At 43.2% G+C, this 16,812-nt stretch overlaps 1 protein-coding gene across 1 annotated transcript in view; it reads left to right on the top strand.

The window, feature by feature from the left end:
- Positions 1-15,609: 15,609 nt before the first annotated feature.
- The window catches only part of SND1 (staphylococcal nuclease and tudor domain containing 1), a 416,128-nt gene continuing 414,925 nt past the window's right edge, over positions 15,610-16,812 (top strand). Inside the window, exon 1 of the mRNA XM_045855549.1 lies at positions 15,610-15,918. Coding sequence (XP_045711505.1) covers positions 15,841-15,918 — 78 coding nt within the window. The 5' untranslated portion in view covers positions 15,610-15,840. The remainder of the gene's footprint in view (positions 15,919-16,812) is intronic.

Here is a 16,812-nt window from a genome sequence, read left to right as displayed (position 1 = left end):
CATTTTCAATACCCTCTGTTTGTAGCAATTGATGAAACTAAGCTGTAGGTTTTGCGGGTGTTCTTTATCAAACTGAGGAAGTTCCCCTCTATTCCTAGTTTGCTGAGAGTTTTAATCATGAATGGGGATTGGGTTTTGTTAAATGCCTTCTCTACATCTATTGACATGACTTTTTTTTTCCTTTGGCCTGCTGATGTGGTGGATTACATTGATTGGTTTTTAAGTACTGAGCCAGTTTTTCATATCTGGAATAAACCCACTTGGCCATGGTGTATAATTCTTTTTAATACGTTGGTAGATTTAATTTGCTAATATTTTTTGAAGATGTTTTTCATCTATGTTTATGAGAAATATTAGTTCACTTTTCCTGTTTTGTAATGTCTTTATCTCTTTTAGTATCAGGGTAATGTCGGTCTCATAAAATGAGTTAGGAAGTGTTCCCTCAGGGAGACAGCTTTGAGAGTGAGGGCAGGGTTACCAAGCAGATGTAACTCAGGCCGAGAGACACACGAAGCCCCTCTCCTGTAACAGCATCCAAGATAGCATGACTCAGTAATTAGCAGCAGCAGTAATTAGCAGTAGGACCTTGAGAGCCATCAAACCTCAGTTCTTATCCCAACCCTCCCACACCATCTGCAGGATCTTGAGCCATTTAACTATTAATTTGACAGATCATTATTGAACACCTACTGCATGCAGTGAATATAAAAGACAAACCCCAGCCCTCTTAGAGCTTATTTTTTCTAAAGGTTCACATTTTAAATCATTTTGCATTTCAATTTTCCCAATGAATAAAGTGGGACTATAATAGTACTTACCTGATAGGATTGTTGTATTATATAAGTTAGTGTATATAAAGAGCATTCTATGTAAGATATTATTGTTGTTGTTACTATTATGACTACTACTATTAGTGCCGAGAGGTAAAGTTATTATTTAATGACTGAGCTCAATAGTTCCAGTCTAGGAGATTTCCAGCCCCACCCTTGCGGCCCTAACTCTACATTTCTGTCTTTCTTGTCTCTCTGCTCCTTCAGTTGACCCTCTTGATCTCCAGGCTCACTAAGCCTATGACAGGAAATTCCTTCTCTGACCTAGAGTTACCCATCTGAGAGATAGGTGAGTGGCTCTCTTCACGCTGCCTTTGAAATATACCAAAACTTTGCAATTTTTGAAGCGGAGAGAATGAAGACTATAAATCAGGTATGATCCAAAGTCTTTGCTTATATGCTTCCTAAAGGCTGTGGGGTCTTGGCTGGGCCTAGGGAAGAGTGACAGGGGACTGTATTAATTCAATCTAGCCATCACTGAAAATAAGTCTATAGCAGGTCTTACACAAGAAAGCTCAGCACTCCAGCTTCAGTAACTTTCCACTGCTCAGCAAGAACCAAAGACAAGAGGAAGAGAACTCCCTCCCTAAGGATAAGGATTTTACTTTCCTCTGTCCCAGGAATCCAGAGCTATTTATCTTTACTGCACCCTCCAGAGCCCCCAAAGCAGCACCTGCTCAGCCCAAAAGAAGTCACTGCACTACCCAGAAAGCAAGTTATGTACAGATAACTTATTATAAATGAAGTCTCATTACTGTCTCTGGCTTGACACCATAAAACACAGTAACCAGACTTTGAATGGTCCATTGTCTCAGTTTCGTTCAGCCCAGCTGGCATCTGCCTTCATCACCAATCCTCACTCAGCTCACTAAATTCCTCTTGACTGGTCCTCAGGTCCACTTTAGTTCTATGTCAAACTGCTCTTCCTCTCTCAAGTCTCCACTGCCAAAAATCAATGACTTTAGCCTTCCCCAGATTGCTCCACGTTTCTCTTTTATTTCTGGAAGACAGCACAACACCAGTCCTTGGGGAATACCTCTGTTTCCTCCCTGTTTCTCTTCTCCCACTCTACGGCATTTAGACCAGGGGCGTCAAACTCATTTTCACCAGGGGCCACATCAGCTTCGGGGGTGCCTTCAAAGGGCCTAATGGAATTTTAACTCCTTAACAGTTAAGGCAAAGGACCTAATGGAATTTTAACTCCTTAACAGTTAAGGCATAGTTACATTTCTACCATCCTAGAATTATTTCAGCCCTTTGAAGGCAACCGCGAGGCTGATGTAGCCCCGGTAAAATGAGTTTGACACCCCTGATTTAGACCATTTACTGAATGTCTCCACTTGCTTGCTGTTTTCTCATCAGCCTCTTGGTACTTTGAGTTCTTTCTCTTAGTTTTCTTTATATGTCTTGTAATTTAACGTGAAATTTAATTGTTTTCACCAAAGTGTGTTTGGAAAGAAAGCTGCTTAGAGTTGCTTGACCTGGCCACGGGGCTCAGTCACTGGGGATCTTGGCAGAGCTAGGCAACCAGCCCCCAACGTCACGTCAGGGTCTGCACGCGAGCTCCCCCTGCAGTCTGCTCAGTGCTCTGCGTTGGGTAGGGACGCGGCCCTGACATTTAAATGTCGGTATCTGGGCTTCGTGGGTTACTTCACCTCTTGAGTGTAACTGGCAGAGGAGCCAGCGCTCGGTGACACGGGAGCAAAGGAGATGCAGACTTGTGACAGACTTGGCAGCTGCGAGTGCTCGGGGACACCAGTTCCCCTTCCAACTGGTAAAATGATTAAGAGAAATGTCTCGTGAACTCCGGATTCTCAGATTTAGTGTCACACACAAGGATGTTACTGCATTTTTAACTGTAGTTTCTGCCTGTTTGGCTTTCACAAGGAGAACGGACCCTGAGGTGGGGAGAACAGAGTGAATGGGTAACCTCTTCTATAGCGGTTGGGTCCCAAGCGATTTACTTGGATTAGACTGCTTGAAGAACAAAGAGTTGCTCTTCTAAGCTCTTAGAATTTTTTAAATTTTATCACTTATTTTCCAATTAAGAACTTCTAAACTTTGAGAGCAAGAGAATATTCCAGGATTAGATCCTTCCTCACTCTCCTACCTCATTTTGGATGAGGATAATGTGTAAATGGCCATGATCCCACAGCATGACTTGAAGGAAGACAAACAAAAGTCGTCACAGGACCTCCTAGACTTGTTGCTATTCATGCGAAAGGCAAAATAATAAAGCTCGTAGGAGATAATATAGAAGAATATCTTTTTTGAAACGTTAAACATTTTTATTTATCCAAGCTGGATAATGCATTTCCACAGTAAACTTATACTTTAAAATACAGAAACATAGAAAAATAGGAATCGTTTCCACAGACGCCGTTTGCCTTTGGAAACTGCCAGCCGGGCGGTCAGGCGTCCTTGCGGGGCCCCGGCCTCCTCACCAGAACTTCGGGAGCCTCCCCTGGCCTAGGTCAGGACCATCGACACCAAGTTTTAAGATTCCTTCACTACCTGTCATGGGGGAGGGGATTGTTCCTCCGATTTCCTGTCACGCCTGTGTCAAATATGACGTTCCGGCAATACTGCAGTCACCCGCAGGTCAGTCCCCGGGATCCAAAAACACCTCGGTACCGACCGCTCCTCAAACCAGATGTCTTATTGTCCCAGACCAGTGTCTCGAGCGTCGCCGGCAGACGACCTCTGTCTGGGCTACTGTCTCCGCCTCAGCCCATCCTGCTGCCCCGTAGGTCCGGATCCCCCGCAGCCCCAGCCCTGCTTAGGCAGCTAGCGACACTAGCTAACAGGAGAATGTCTTTATGACCAAATGCCAGACACACATAATTTTAAAAGCTCAACCTCATTAGAAATCAGGGAAATACAAATTAAGACAATAACGAGATACTACTGCATATCCACCTAAATGGCTGCAATTTAAAAAGGCTGACAATATCAAATATTGGTGAGGATGTAAGACAGCTATAAGTCTCGTGTGCTGCTGGAGGGAGTCTAAACTGGTGCATTCACTTTGGAAAAAGTTTGCCATTGGCTGCCAGAGTCAAAAATATTCATAACCTCTGACTCCCATAATTTCCCCAAAGAAATGCATGCATGTGAATATTTATTTATAATGGCTAAAACTGGATACAACCCAGTTTCAGACACCGTTACTGTGTACTAAACCACTCCAAACCTAGGGGCATAAAACCATCACCATTTTGTCATGCGTGTGGAGTCTGTGGGTCAGGAGTTCAGAAAGGACCTAAGGGAACTTGCTTGTCTCAGCTCTGCAATATCTGTGTCCTCTGCTGGGAAGACTTATGGGCTGTGACTCAACAATGATGGGCTGGAATCATCAAAAGGCTTTTTCACACATACATTTGGTTGTTGATGCTGGCTATTGGCCAGGAACTAGGCTGGGGCTGTTGGCCAAAACACCTGAATGCAGGCTCTCCTTGTAGTAGTAGCTCAGGCTTTTTCACAGCACAGTGGCTGGATTCCAAGTGCAAGCATCCCTAAAGAACCAAGTGGAAGTACAAGGCATATTTATGAAGCAACTTAAGAAGTCACTTGCTGTACTCTATTGGCTGAGGCAGAGCAAAAACCTACCCAGATTCAATGGGTGGAAACATAGATACCACTCCTTCCTTCCTTCCTTCCTTCCTTCCTTCTTTCCTTCCTTCCTTCCTTCCTTCCTTCCTTCCTTCCTTCCTTCCTTCCTTCCTTCCTTCCTTCCTTCCTTCCTTCCTTCCCTCTTCTTTCCTTTTTTTCAAATTACAAGAGAAAGCTTATTTAGAAAGTTACAGAAGTAGTAGAAGTGAGCCAACTGGGCTATGTAGGCTCAGGAAACAAGTTACAGAAACAGAAGGGCCCTTGTAGCTTGGAGAGAGAAAGACAAAGGTAACCCCTGAGGGAGAAGAGAAGGGGAAGGGAAAGAGAGCCCATAGATTCCACCTCTTTATTGGGAGGAATATTGAAGTCACTCTGTAAAAAGAGCATGTGTGTTGAGAGATATTTCTGTGGCCATCTTTGCTCCTTGTCTATCTTGTTCCTTGTTTCAGGGACAGAGTTGCAGGCAGGGGAAAACAGCTTCAGGGCCCTGTATTGGGAAAGAGCATTTCTTTTAAAAAGGAAAAAAAGGCGTGTGAATATCACATAAGTCTATGGTTGTCTCCCCTGTTTCAATTGCAGCATAAAGCAGCATCCTACTCTCTGAAGCACTCTTGAGGGAGCGAACTCTGTTAACTGTTTTCCACTGAACAACAGGTTGTAGTATAATTTTAGAATTATCTTGCCTTTTCATAAAATTATTTCTTATTGGCATTTATGCCACTTATGAATGCATGAATAAAGACTTGGGGTGAAGAGGAAAAAGATATTTTCTGACATCAAAATGCCTGCAGAGTTAATATGATGTGGCTGAAATAAGGTATTCTTCCACTTGAAATGGCTCTTCTTTGGGAGAATTGAGCTAGAGAAGATCCAGAAAAGGACTCCTGGGGAAAAAAAAATGCATGGATCATCCCGAAGTCCACCGTGAGAGAACCTGTGTGTGATTTCAAGCTGCCACACGAACCCTAGCCTCTTGACTTGGTTTCACCCCTGCCCTTTGATTCCCAGCAAATACCTGTCTGCCTGGACTCTGGTCATTTAATGCAGGCACCCCCACCTGCACACACTCCAGTTTCCCAGTCCTCACCTTGCCCCTACCTTCCCCACTGTCACAGCTCACCCAGGTCCTCACCTCTTGCTTTGTTTCCTCTTTATTGCTGGCCTCTCAGCTCTGAGAGTTGGCCCCGGCTCTCATGTACAAGACCATGTCAACCCACTGCAGAGTCTTAACCTTAGTTTGGCCTTAGCTCCTGGCTATTCCAGGATCCAGTCCACCAATTGTGGGGTCACTGCTTCCATAGGGACTCATCCTGTCTTCTGTCTCCTGAGTCTTCCTACTGCATGTAGAAGATTGAGAGTGTCCAATGTGGCCATTTGAATGTCTTTCTTCTCTTCCTCAAAATGTCTCTGCATCATCACATGAGCCCTCTTCCTTAGTTCTTGATTTTAAAGGAGGGCTGTTCTAGTATGATCTCTGTTAATGGATGGAAGAACTGCCACCAGCCTGGGTCTTGGGACAATTACTTGAGGAGAGTCACATCCTGGGCTGTTATGTGAGAAAGACTCCTCTCTGTTATTTAAAACACTAAATAATTGTTGTTTCTGCAGCTGACCTAGTCTATCTAATACAAGGGGCAAGCTAAAGTTAAGCTATGTGTGGTTTCCAGGATTCAAGAAGAGGGGAAGACACAGACAATTGTTAATAGGAATGAAATATAATTCATTTTTTGGATGAACTAGCCTATGTTTGGATCTGTCTAATGAGAATAATTCCCACTAAAATCCCCAACTTCCACCATAGACAACACCAACGTTCTCCATTTTAATTTCCAGGAAACTCAAAGGATATGTGATGTGTGTATAAGAAGAAAGAGAAGGTAAATAAGTCACCCCAATCATGAGAACAGACTGAATACTTCAACTTAATTCCAAATATACTTCTTCAGTGTTTGCTCTTCACCAGGTAGTGTCAGGAGTATAGGGAACACAAAAAGTAGCATGACTCATAGGGGCTTGTTATTGAAAAGTTCACAGGCCAGCTCTGGATGGTGTGGCTCAGTTGGTTGAGCATTGTCCTGCAAACCGAAAGGTCACTGGTTTGATTCCCAGTCAGGGCACATGCCTGGGTTGTGGGCTGGTCCCCAGCTGGGGGCATGTGAGAGGTAACTGATCAATATTTCTCTCTCACATTGATGTTTCTCTCCCTCTCTTTCTCCCTGTCTTCCCCCTCTCTAAAAATAAAGTTGTTAAAAAATGTTCACAGGTCAGTTCAACTGTTACAGAAATAACTATGATACAGGGGAAGTATAGTGCATACCATTGGAAATATATAAACCAAGGGACCTGGGGAGACAGGGGAATCATTTCTGATTTCAGGTATGTCAGGAGAATGTACAGGAAAAGTTGTATCTGTACTGAATCAAAGGTCATTCTAAGCCCTGGGCGTATTTAGGTGAATTTTCTAGTGTGGCTAGAGCTGCTGGAGCCAAAGTGAGTAGCACAGGGCAACATAACACTGGGTTTGGTCCTCCAATGTACAGGAGTCTTCTCCTCAGGTAGGAGAAGGTGGGGACATTGAAGAAGCCACTGCTACCTCCACTCCAAGGAGGCAGGGCCTTTAGGAGATGAGGTTGTATAGGGGGCCCTAGTCTGGAGGCAGCAGAGATGAAACATAGGCTCACTGCTTCTGCCTCTTTTAGTCTGGAGAGAAGGAGGACACAGGATTCTTCATGAGAGAAGGAACGGGACTTAGAAATAGCCCTGAGTTCTAGGAAGGGCACAACGGGACCAGAAGCAAAGAAGAGGTGCAGTGCTCTGGACTTCAGAAAGGTTTTTGCTTTCCTGATAAAAATGGGCCGAAATTTCTTGCACTGGTCTTTTCCCTCTTCTTCTTCCTAAGTCATCTGGAGCTGAAGCAACTATCTTACAACTACAAGGAAAAACCAAGGAATGGCAGAGATGTCTGCCCTGATATAGTTGAGCCTCTCAACAATTATCTCCAAACTTTTGTTCTGTGAAAAAAAATATATGTTTATCCCATGGTTAATCTAGGTTGTTAGGACTTGCTAAGACATTCCTAACTCTGAGTTTGCAACCCACTGACTTCAGGGTTCTGAGGACAGAGAGAAAGGAATCCTCAGGTTCCATCCTAGCTTGATCATTTCAGTTTGCAGAGAGGAGACAGAGATTCAAAACAACAATACTACCTTGTAATAAAGGTGGTACCCTTGGCTGGAGATTTACTTATGCCTTTTTTTTTTTTTAGAGACTTGAGTATGACAAGCAGAGTCCAAGGTGACAAAACTTGACAGTTTTGGTTAAAGCCAATGGCTGTAGCAAGAGCAAATCAATATATAATTATCTAAGTCTACTGAGAAGCCAGAGGCATTGACTGATGGCATTCAGGAGAATGGAATGAAGGTTGGTCTTGCCATGAAATGACAAAAAGCACAGGGTACAAAATTGATCCAATGACTAAAAGTTTTGTAACCACTACCCAAATCATATAGTTGTACAAATAAATCCTTTACATCGACTTACTATATAGATAGGGCAAATTGGGAAGAGCACATTATTTTTCTTAGGTTGATATGAATTTTGTTCTGCTGTGAAGTTTGAGAAATACTGTCTAAGTCATACACACAGGATAATTTTTCTTTTCTTTCTTTAAAACAGAATTTGGGTCCAACTTTTAACATATATTTTTATTTCTTAAGATTAAAAAAAATGATGTTGTCATGTATTTTAATCAAGTTTGGACTATTCGAAACATAGAGAAATAACTTAATTAAAAAATCTACATAAAAGATTATGGTATCAGATACAATAGCAAGATTCATATTTAGTCACTTGGACCAGTAATGTGTAATACATTAGTCAGTAGCCTCTTGTGGTTATTTAAACATGTCTCTTTTTTCTTTTTTGTTGTTTATTTCCTTGTTTTCAGACTTAATTTAAAGTTAAAAATTTAACTATTGAAAATTCAGTTCCTCAGTTGCACTAGCCACACTTCAAGTGCTCCTCAGCCACATGTGGCTGGTGGCTACGGTGTTAGACAGAGCATATACAGAACATTTTCATCACTGCAGAAAGTTCTTTTGGACAGGGCTGATCTAGATAGGTTGGGTTTGTGAGCCTTTTCTTTCATAAACATTCAGTGAAACTCTGTATTAGTCAGCTCAGATTGCCATAACAAGATACCACAGACTGGATGATCTAAAAAACAGAAATTATGAAGACTAGAACTCCAAGATCAAGGTGCAAAAGTTGGTTCTTAGTGAAGCCTCTCTTTCTGGCTTGCAGGCACCACTTTTTTCTATGTCCTCACATCACCTTTTCTCTATGCACCTGCAAAGGGGGAGAGAGGTGAATTGTAGAACGGTAGATAGGTACATAGCTATCTCGTCCCTCTTCCTCTTTGTATAAGAACATCAATTCTGCCCTGGGTAGCGTGGCACAGTTGGTTGGAGTGTCGTCCCATACACCAGAAGATTGGGGGTTTGATTTCTGGTCAGGGCACATACCTAGGTTGTTGGTTCAGTCCCCAGCCAAGGAACAGAGGGGAGGCAACCAATTGATGTTTCTCTCTCACATTGATGCTTTTTCTCTCTCTTTCTCCTCTCTATAAAATCAGTAACCATTTTTAAAAATTAAAAGAAAAGAACACCAATTTTATCAGATTAGGGCCCCACATTTATGACCTCATTTGACCTTCACTACCTGCACAGCATTCTTGTCTCCAAATATAGGGCATTGGCTTCAACATATGAAGTCTGGGGAATACAATTCAGTCCATAACAGACTTTAAAAAGGAGGAGGAGAAGGAGAAAAGGAGGAGAGGGAAGAAAAGGACATCAAAGCCAGATGGATAAGATCTCATGTTCTATGCTAAGGAATTGAAAATTTATCCTAAAGCAGTAGGGGAGCCACTGCAATCCAAGGAGGGAGTCTATGTGACTGAGGTTTGCATTTCAGAAAGAACATCAGGTTAACAGTAGGGAGGATGGATTGACGTCTGAAGTTGGAGGCAGGCCAGGGAGAGTGAAGACAGGGAATCACGCTAGTGTTTTCTCCTGTTTCTCCAAGGGAAACTCACTGGAGAATTAAAAATTCTTTTTCTGCCAAGCCTCTGGATTCTATTGTACTAGTGCAGGTCTAGGATGAGAGGGATACCAGTCAAATAGTTAAGAGCATACTATGGTCAGAAAGTTCTGGGTTCAAACAAATCTTGACTCCATCCCTTATTAGCTATTGACCTAGAGTTGGTCGCTTACCTTTTCTTAGCAATAACATCCTCCTTTTTAGAAAGAGATTGGTTGTATCTGCTATGAGGATCATAGGCTCTTTCTGCTGTGAGGATCATAGGCTCTTTCTGTGAAGTACAGGATAAGGATACTAAGGATAAGTATGTAGTGCAAGTAAAAGCATTTAGCTCATATTATGTTTATTTGTTTATTTATTAAACAACATTTATGATTTATTCCTTTGATAAGGTAACACCATTTCCCAAGAAAATGGTACAATCTTTTTTGCATGTTATTTCACATCCAGAAGAGGTGTATCTGTGTCTGCTTGTGCTTTGGGTTCATTTTGCAGTAGATGAACTCAAAACCTCTTCACCTGGTGTCAGTCCAAGCAATGCTTCTTCTTCTTTTTTGAACTTTGTTTATTGATTTGAAAGAGAGAGAAAGGAAGGGAGAGAGAGAGGAAGAGAGAAAAACATTGCTGTGTTGTTCTACTTATTTATGCGTTCATTTGTTGTTTCTTATATGTGTCCTGACAGAGGATCAAACCCACAACCTTGGTGTATGGGAACAAGGCTCTAAACAACTGAGCTAGGGCTGAAAGTCTGTTTAGTGCATATGTTTTATGCTCAATATACTTGACGATTATTACTGCCAGGGATATATTTCCTAAATTTACTCTCAAGGGAGTATAGGAAATAGGGTGATTGTTTAAATGAATCTTGTCCATTTCTCAATTGTGTGTGAGTTGTGTTCTCACACTCAGAAGGAATCACACAGAAGGAATCAATCACCAGACTTTAAGTATGTTTAAAGTCTCTCTCTCTCTCTTTTCTTAAGCAGCACTATTTATTTAAGTAAATAGCTTGTAAGTAAATCATTGGTAAACATTACAAAATTAAATGCATTTTCAAAAGCTTGCCAGTATATATAAAATTCACCAACATAGTTCCTTAAAAAAGTAAAATATATTCAGAGTACCCTTGATATAAAGTGACTGACCCTGTCCTCTGACAGGGCCACCTAGAGATATCTTACAGTAGGTGAGGGTTCCATTAGGAGAAGCTAGAAATGCAATCTCCACCACGCTTCTAAATTAGCAGATGTTCCTGTATAAACTTTCTTGAGAGAAGGTGAAGCTCCCTCACCTCTACACCTGTCCAACACTCAGTTCAGCCCATCTGGTCTGATGCTGCCCAGGCACAGAGGTGACCAGAATCTAATTCTTAGGATGAGCATTGTCTCTTTCCTCCTGTGAAGGCATAGTGATCATGAATTTTAGAGTTTCTTGAACTCATGTTGAATCCTGACTCTACCACTTACTAGCCAGATGACCTTCCACAAACATTCTACATGAGTCTCTAACTCCTTGTAGGTAAAATGAACGTGATAATACTTTTCTCTTATGCATTCATTTATTTATGGAGCAGCAGCTCTCTGTGCCAGACATTGTGCTGGGAATGCTACCACCAATAAATCAGACAGCCTGACAACATTTCAGTGGGCAAAAAGACAATTATATTACAATCTGATAAGTGCCTTGATAGGCCAAAGATAGGAGGAAAGATAACTTATCTTGTCCTTAGGGAAGGCAATCTTCTCAGTGCCTTCCAGGGGAGGCATTTTGATTTCTAAGTGAGGAGCTGAAGGATGAGGAAGTAGTTAGTAGTCAGGTGAAGTGAGTAGGAATGGAAAGGCAGCAAAATTTACATCCAAAAACTGATATTTGTATTTACCAGCAATCTATTTAGCACATATTCACTGTGGGAATTATAATAATTTTATAAGCCATAGCATATATGATAATATCTTTCAATAAGCCAAATAATGAAATAACCTCTTCCAAACAAATGACAAATTAATCACACTATTTTTCCAGGCAAGAAGAGGTGAAGGAATAAAGTCCAAATTTTAACAGAGGTGTACTTTTTTATACAAGGACAGACAACATCCAACTCAGAGCTGATTTCCAGCTGCCAGAGCAAAAATAAAAGTCTCCTGTTGTTAGAGCACATTGCTAGGGAACAAAGACACCACTGTTGGCAGGGAGGTTCATCTTTTTCAAGGGGGCTCTGAGTGGGTTATCATCAATATCATTGCTAACATCGAGGCATGACTTACTTCATTTTTACACCAAAACAACTTTACTTCTAGCCCTGGCTGCTATGGTTCAGTGGACTGAGCACTGGCCTGCAGACCAAAAGTTTGCTTGTTCAATTCCCAGTCAGGGCACATGCCTGGGTCATGGGCCAGGTCTCCAGTTGTGGGCATGTGAAAGAGAGCCAATTGATGTTTCTCTGACACATCGATGTTTCTCTCCTTCTTTGTCTTCTTCCTTTCCCCTCTCTCTAAAATAAATTAAAATGTTTTTTAAAAAACTGCTTCTAAAAACAACTTTTTTTTTGGTCTTTGTCACAGACATAAATTAGTTTAGTTATATCACAAACAAGTGGATTTGAAAGCATATTAAAACCATATACAACCCCTTGAAAGACCATGTTCACTTGGCCTGCGCAGATTGTGCGAGTCAGAACTGTGAGAAAAGAGCTGGTATTGAGAAATCACAGGAGAAATTTGGGGAGTAGAAAGGCCTGATCAGATCTGCATTTTAGAATTATCACTTTGGCTAGAGTAGGCAGAATTGCTGGGGTGTAGCTGAGGAAGACTGTGTCAGGGAGCTCTGTTAAAAGCCTAGTGCAACAATCCAGGTGAAAATATGCCAGGTTTAACAACAGGAGAGATGTGATAATTATAACAAATTTAACACATAGATCCAGGCAGTGTTCTGTGTTTAACTAATACCAATTCATTTAACCCTCAATACCAGAACAATCCTTGGAAGTAGGTCCTGTTATTATCTTCATTTTACAGATGAGAAATGCAAGGAACAGAGATACTACATAACCTGCTTCAGGTTGTACTGGGTTGGGATGTGAATCCTGGCTGTCTGGTTCCAGAGCCTGTGTACTGGACTGACCTGCTGTGGACCTAACATTTCAAAGATTTACTAGGAACTGAGGAATGAGGAGGCGGGGTGGGGGTGGGGGGCGCAGGCGCTGTTACTGTCGATCTCCGGATTTCTGGCTTGCAGCTGAGTAGCTTCAGGTGTCATTATTTGGGCTGAGATACATACTAGGGAAGGGCAGGTTGGGGAGGAAATATAAGTTCCTTGCGAGACATGTTGAACTTGAATTTCTGAGGTGACAGCCACAGGCAGGTATCTAGAGTATCACTGTATATATGTGTCTAGAATCCGAGAGAGTTCAACAGGCTCTATATATTTGGGAATCATTAGCATGCAGCCATGGGAATGGATGTAGTGAAAGAATGTTTCAAATTAGAAAAGAAGATGCTCTGAGAAGAGCCCCGAGGAATATCAATATTAAGTGGCAGGCAAAAGAAGAGTCATTCACAGTGGAGATACAGAGCAACTAGAGAGATGGGAAGAGTACAAGGAGTGTTGGAAGGAGACTCCTCAAATAGCAAATGGTGTTAAATGTTGTGGAGAGCTTAGCAAAGTGAAGTGTGAAAAGTGTCCATCGAATGGAGTCACAAGGTGGTTATTAGTCACCTTGCAGAGAGCAGTTTCAGTAAAATATTAAGAACAATAGTTAGTTAGAATGTAGTGGGCTGAGAATTGGATACAGGGTTAAGGATGTGGAGGCAACAAAGAATTTCACCAAGAGGGTTTGTTTGTGAAGGGAGGAGAGCTATCTGAAGAGAAATGCAGAGTAAAGGAGATTTTTTGACATTTACTTTTACTGTTTAAGAAATTCGATATTTAAATGCTAATGAGAAGAATCCAGGATAAACTGAGAGTTTATAAAAACAGCAGTGAGAATTATGTCTTAGAGTCCTTGAGAAGGTGGAGGAGTGGATCCTGAAAGGGAAAGTTTGGCGTAGGCAGTAGGAGGGAGTTTTTTCTTTGTAACAAGGGAGACGAAGAGAGGAATGAAAAGGAAGATGAGTTTTTAAATTTGGTGGTGGGAAATGGAAGGCGTTCTTGATGGCTTTTATTATCTCTCTGAAGTAAAAGGCCTTATTACTGTTTGAGAGTATGGTAGCCAGTGGAGTTGGAGTTAAGAGGAAAACAGGTTTTAAACAGAACAAATGATTATTTTAGGGCTGTGAAAACACTCTGTATGATACCAGAATGATAGATACATGTCATTATACATTTGTACAAACTCAGAGAATTCACACCACCAAGAGTGGTCTCTAATGTAAACTATGGACTTTGGATGATTATGATGTGTCAATGTTATTTCACCAACTGTAACAAATGTACCACTCTGGTGGGGGATGTTGACAATGGGAAAGGCTATGCATGTGCATGGGCAGGGGGTATACGGAAAAATCTCTGTACCTTCCCCTCAATATTGCTGTGAACCTAAAATTGCTCTTTAAAAAAAAGCCTTAATTAAACAAACATACAACCGAGACCAAATGGAGTTGGAGATCCAAGTGACTGAGTAAACAGAAGAAATTTCCAGTAGAAGGGAACAGGTAAAAAGAAGATAGAAAGATTAGTGGACTTTGAATTCTACTTAAAATTAAAGAACAGTGTGTGACAGGCAACCTTTAAGATGATCACCAATGATCCTGCTTCCCGGTATTCTTTCCCTTGTGTAACAATTCCTACTTCCTTGACTGTGGGCAGGGCCTAGTGACTCTTCTTATGAATAGAATATGGCAAAATGATGAGATGTTACTCCTGAGATGAGGTTTTAAATGCCTTTGTCTTGCTTGTCCGCTCTTCCTCTCGCTTGCTCTGATGGAAACCAGCTACCATACTGTCACCTGTGCTATAAAGGTGCTAACCCCAAAACTTGACCCTGGGACATGAGAAATGTGCGAGAATTAGCAAACAACCTCTTAAAAGAACTACAGGATAAGTGGCATCTTCGGTGCAGAGCTTGGTTTTGAAGATTAAAATTAAATGCCGTAATTCCTAAGGTCCTTGGCTCCACATAGTGGGCACTCGAATAGTATTAATTGTCTCTAAATATTCATTTAACTATTTGTATGTCGTGGCTCTCCGCCCCCCACCCCCGCAATATTTTTATTCAAAAGAGACAAGGGCTAGGTGAGGGGGTGGGAATGGGTTGAAGGCTTGTAAGGTCAACACACTCCATCAGGGGACTACCTCCTCCGGGCTCAGGGAGAGCATGTAGCGAGGCTTTTCCTGACTTCAGCGCAGCGGGAAGGGGCGGTCATTTTCCTTACTGTAAAGGACACGTCACCCCTTAAAAGATGTATTCTTTCCTTCAACAAACATTACTCTGAGCGCCGTACAAGCACTAGACACCGGCGACACAAATACGAGCGAAATGCAATCCGGACTACAGGAAAGAAGTGCAACGGCGTTCCGTGCCAAGGCCAACGTAGTAGAAGGTTTCACGATGCTCAGACTTTTCCAAGTTCCCCCATTCTTTTAGCTGAGGTAAAATTTCGGAAGTCGGTGTTCTGCCAGTTCCGAGAACCCTCCCCGACTTGGTCTCTCTGGCTCCCAGTTCCCGGTACGCACACCTCAACCCAGAAACGCCCTCCAGAAACGCCGGTATTCCCGTGAGCTCCCCCGCACCCTGCGGCCCGCGGGGCGGGGCGGGGCGGGGCGACATGGGCGGGGCTAAACTGGTGGGCGAGGCCGGCCTTACCCTTGGGGCTCCCATGGCCCACCGCGCCCCGCGGCCAGATGCTGACGTGTCCTTTCCTTCTCACTACACCTCCCGACACTACTTAGAAGACTGCCCCGGAAGTCCCGCCCCAGACTTTTCCAGTTACCGCAAATCAGCTCTTTCAGCGCTTCCTGGAGTTCGCCACCCGTTTTGGAATCAAGAGGCGGGGCTTCGAGAGCAGGATGCCTATTGGCTTGAGGTCTGGCAGGCTCTGGGTGCTAATTGGCTGGAGGGCGGGGGCGCTCTGGCACGCTTGCGCGGCGAATAGAACGTGTGGCGGCGGCCGAGATCTCGTCTCCTTTTTCGATCCCAGTTCCACTGCTGTTTCTGTGAGCACCCGGCGTGTCCGTCCGTCCACCGTCTGCAGCTCGTCGCCCGCCAGCTCCTCGTCGCGGCGGCCTCTCACCAACACCGACACTCACATTGACACCTCCAAGCCGGCCCTCAGCCTTACTCGCTGTTTTTCCATCTCTACACATGGCCTCCTCCGCGCAGAGCGGTGGCTCCTCCGGGGGACCCGCGGTCCCCACCGTGCAGCGGGGCATTGTCAAGATGGTGAGAACGGGGCCCCAGATACCTAGCCCACTGCCCGTCTCCAGGCGGGAGTCTGGCATTAGCTCCTCTTCCCTTCCTGCCAGACTGCAGAGTGTCCCAGGTCCCTTTCCCTCTGTCCCCCTTCTTCACTTTCCACCCATTTTCAGAATCCCCTCTCTAGAAGGAACCCGTCACGGACTCTCCTTCCTACCTAGCCTCCCGAACACCCTGGCATTAGGGGTCACTGTGATTTCCGTGGTCGCGGCACTCAGATCTTTTGGCTGTTTACCAGGACAGACCGAATATTGATTAACAGATAATTGGTTGATATCTGTCTTCCCGTTCCCCTTGTCCTTCTGTCCATTTTGACATTTGCTGAGCAGTTTGCAGTTTTTCTAGGTCCTGTTGTCCGTTCCTCTCTGGAACTCTAGGAGTACTTGACCATCTTGAAGCTTTTCTGTTTCCACCGACGCTCAGTTACTTACTCCAAGTTTCCTTGCTCTCTGGCCCTCATTTCCTTTTTTTCCCTCCCCACCTCCTGTGTCAAGTCTGTAGTCCTGAGATATTTGTGCTCGCCCCTCCTTTTGACCCGTAAACTGTTAGGCAGGTAGCAATCTTAGCGATCACTTCTCGTTCTCCCACCGCTAACAGTGACTTGCCTAAGGGCACATGGTTTGGCTTAGAGCCAGAGCCCAAGTGTTCTGATTCCCAGCCTATGACTCTATAGATTCTGCCAGATTTTTCTCTCCCCTTACTCCCTACATTCTTGAATTTTGAATTCAAAACCCTGTAAAGTTCATTTTTAAAAAACTTACTCTCAGTTTCATGATAATTTTGTATAAGTTCCCTTTATGGCTTGTCCCCTCTATTGTCCTTCCCCCAACCCTCCCAAATCTCGGAACCTGACATTTCTTG

The sequence above is a fragment of the Phyllostomus hastatus genome, unplaced genomic scaffold (assembly GCF_019186645.2).
Source record: "Phyllostomus hastatus isolate PE091 unplaced genomic scaffold, TTU_PhHast_1.1 phas_scaffold_114, whole genome shotgun sequence".
NCBI lineage: Eukaryota > Metazoa > Chordata > Mammalia > Chiroptera > Phyllostomidae > Phyllostomus > Phyllostomus hastatus.
The sequence above is the reverse complement of the archived record's forward strand: the minus strand, read 5'-3'. Positions and strand labels throughout refer to the sequence as shown.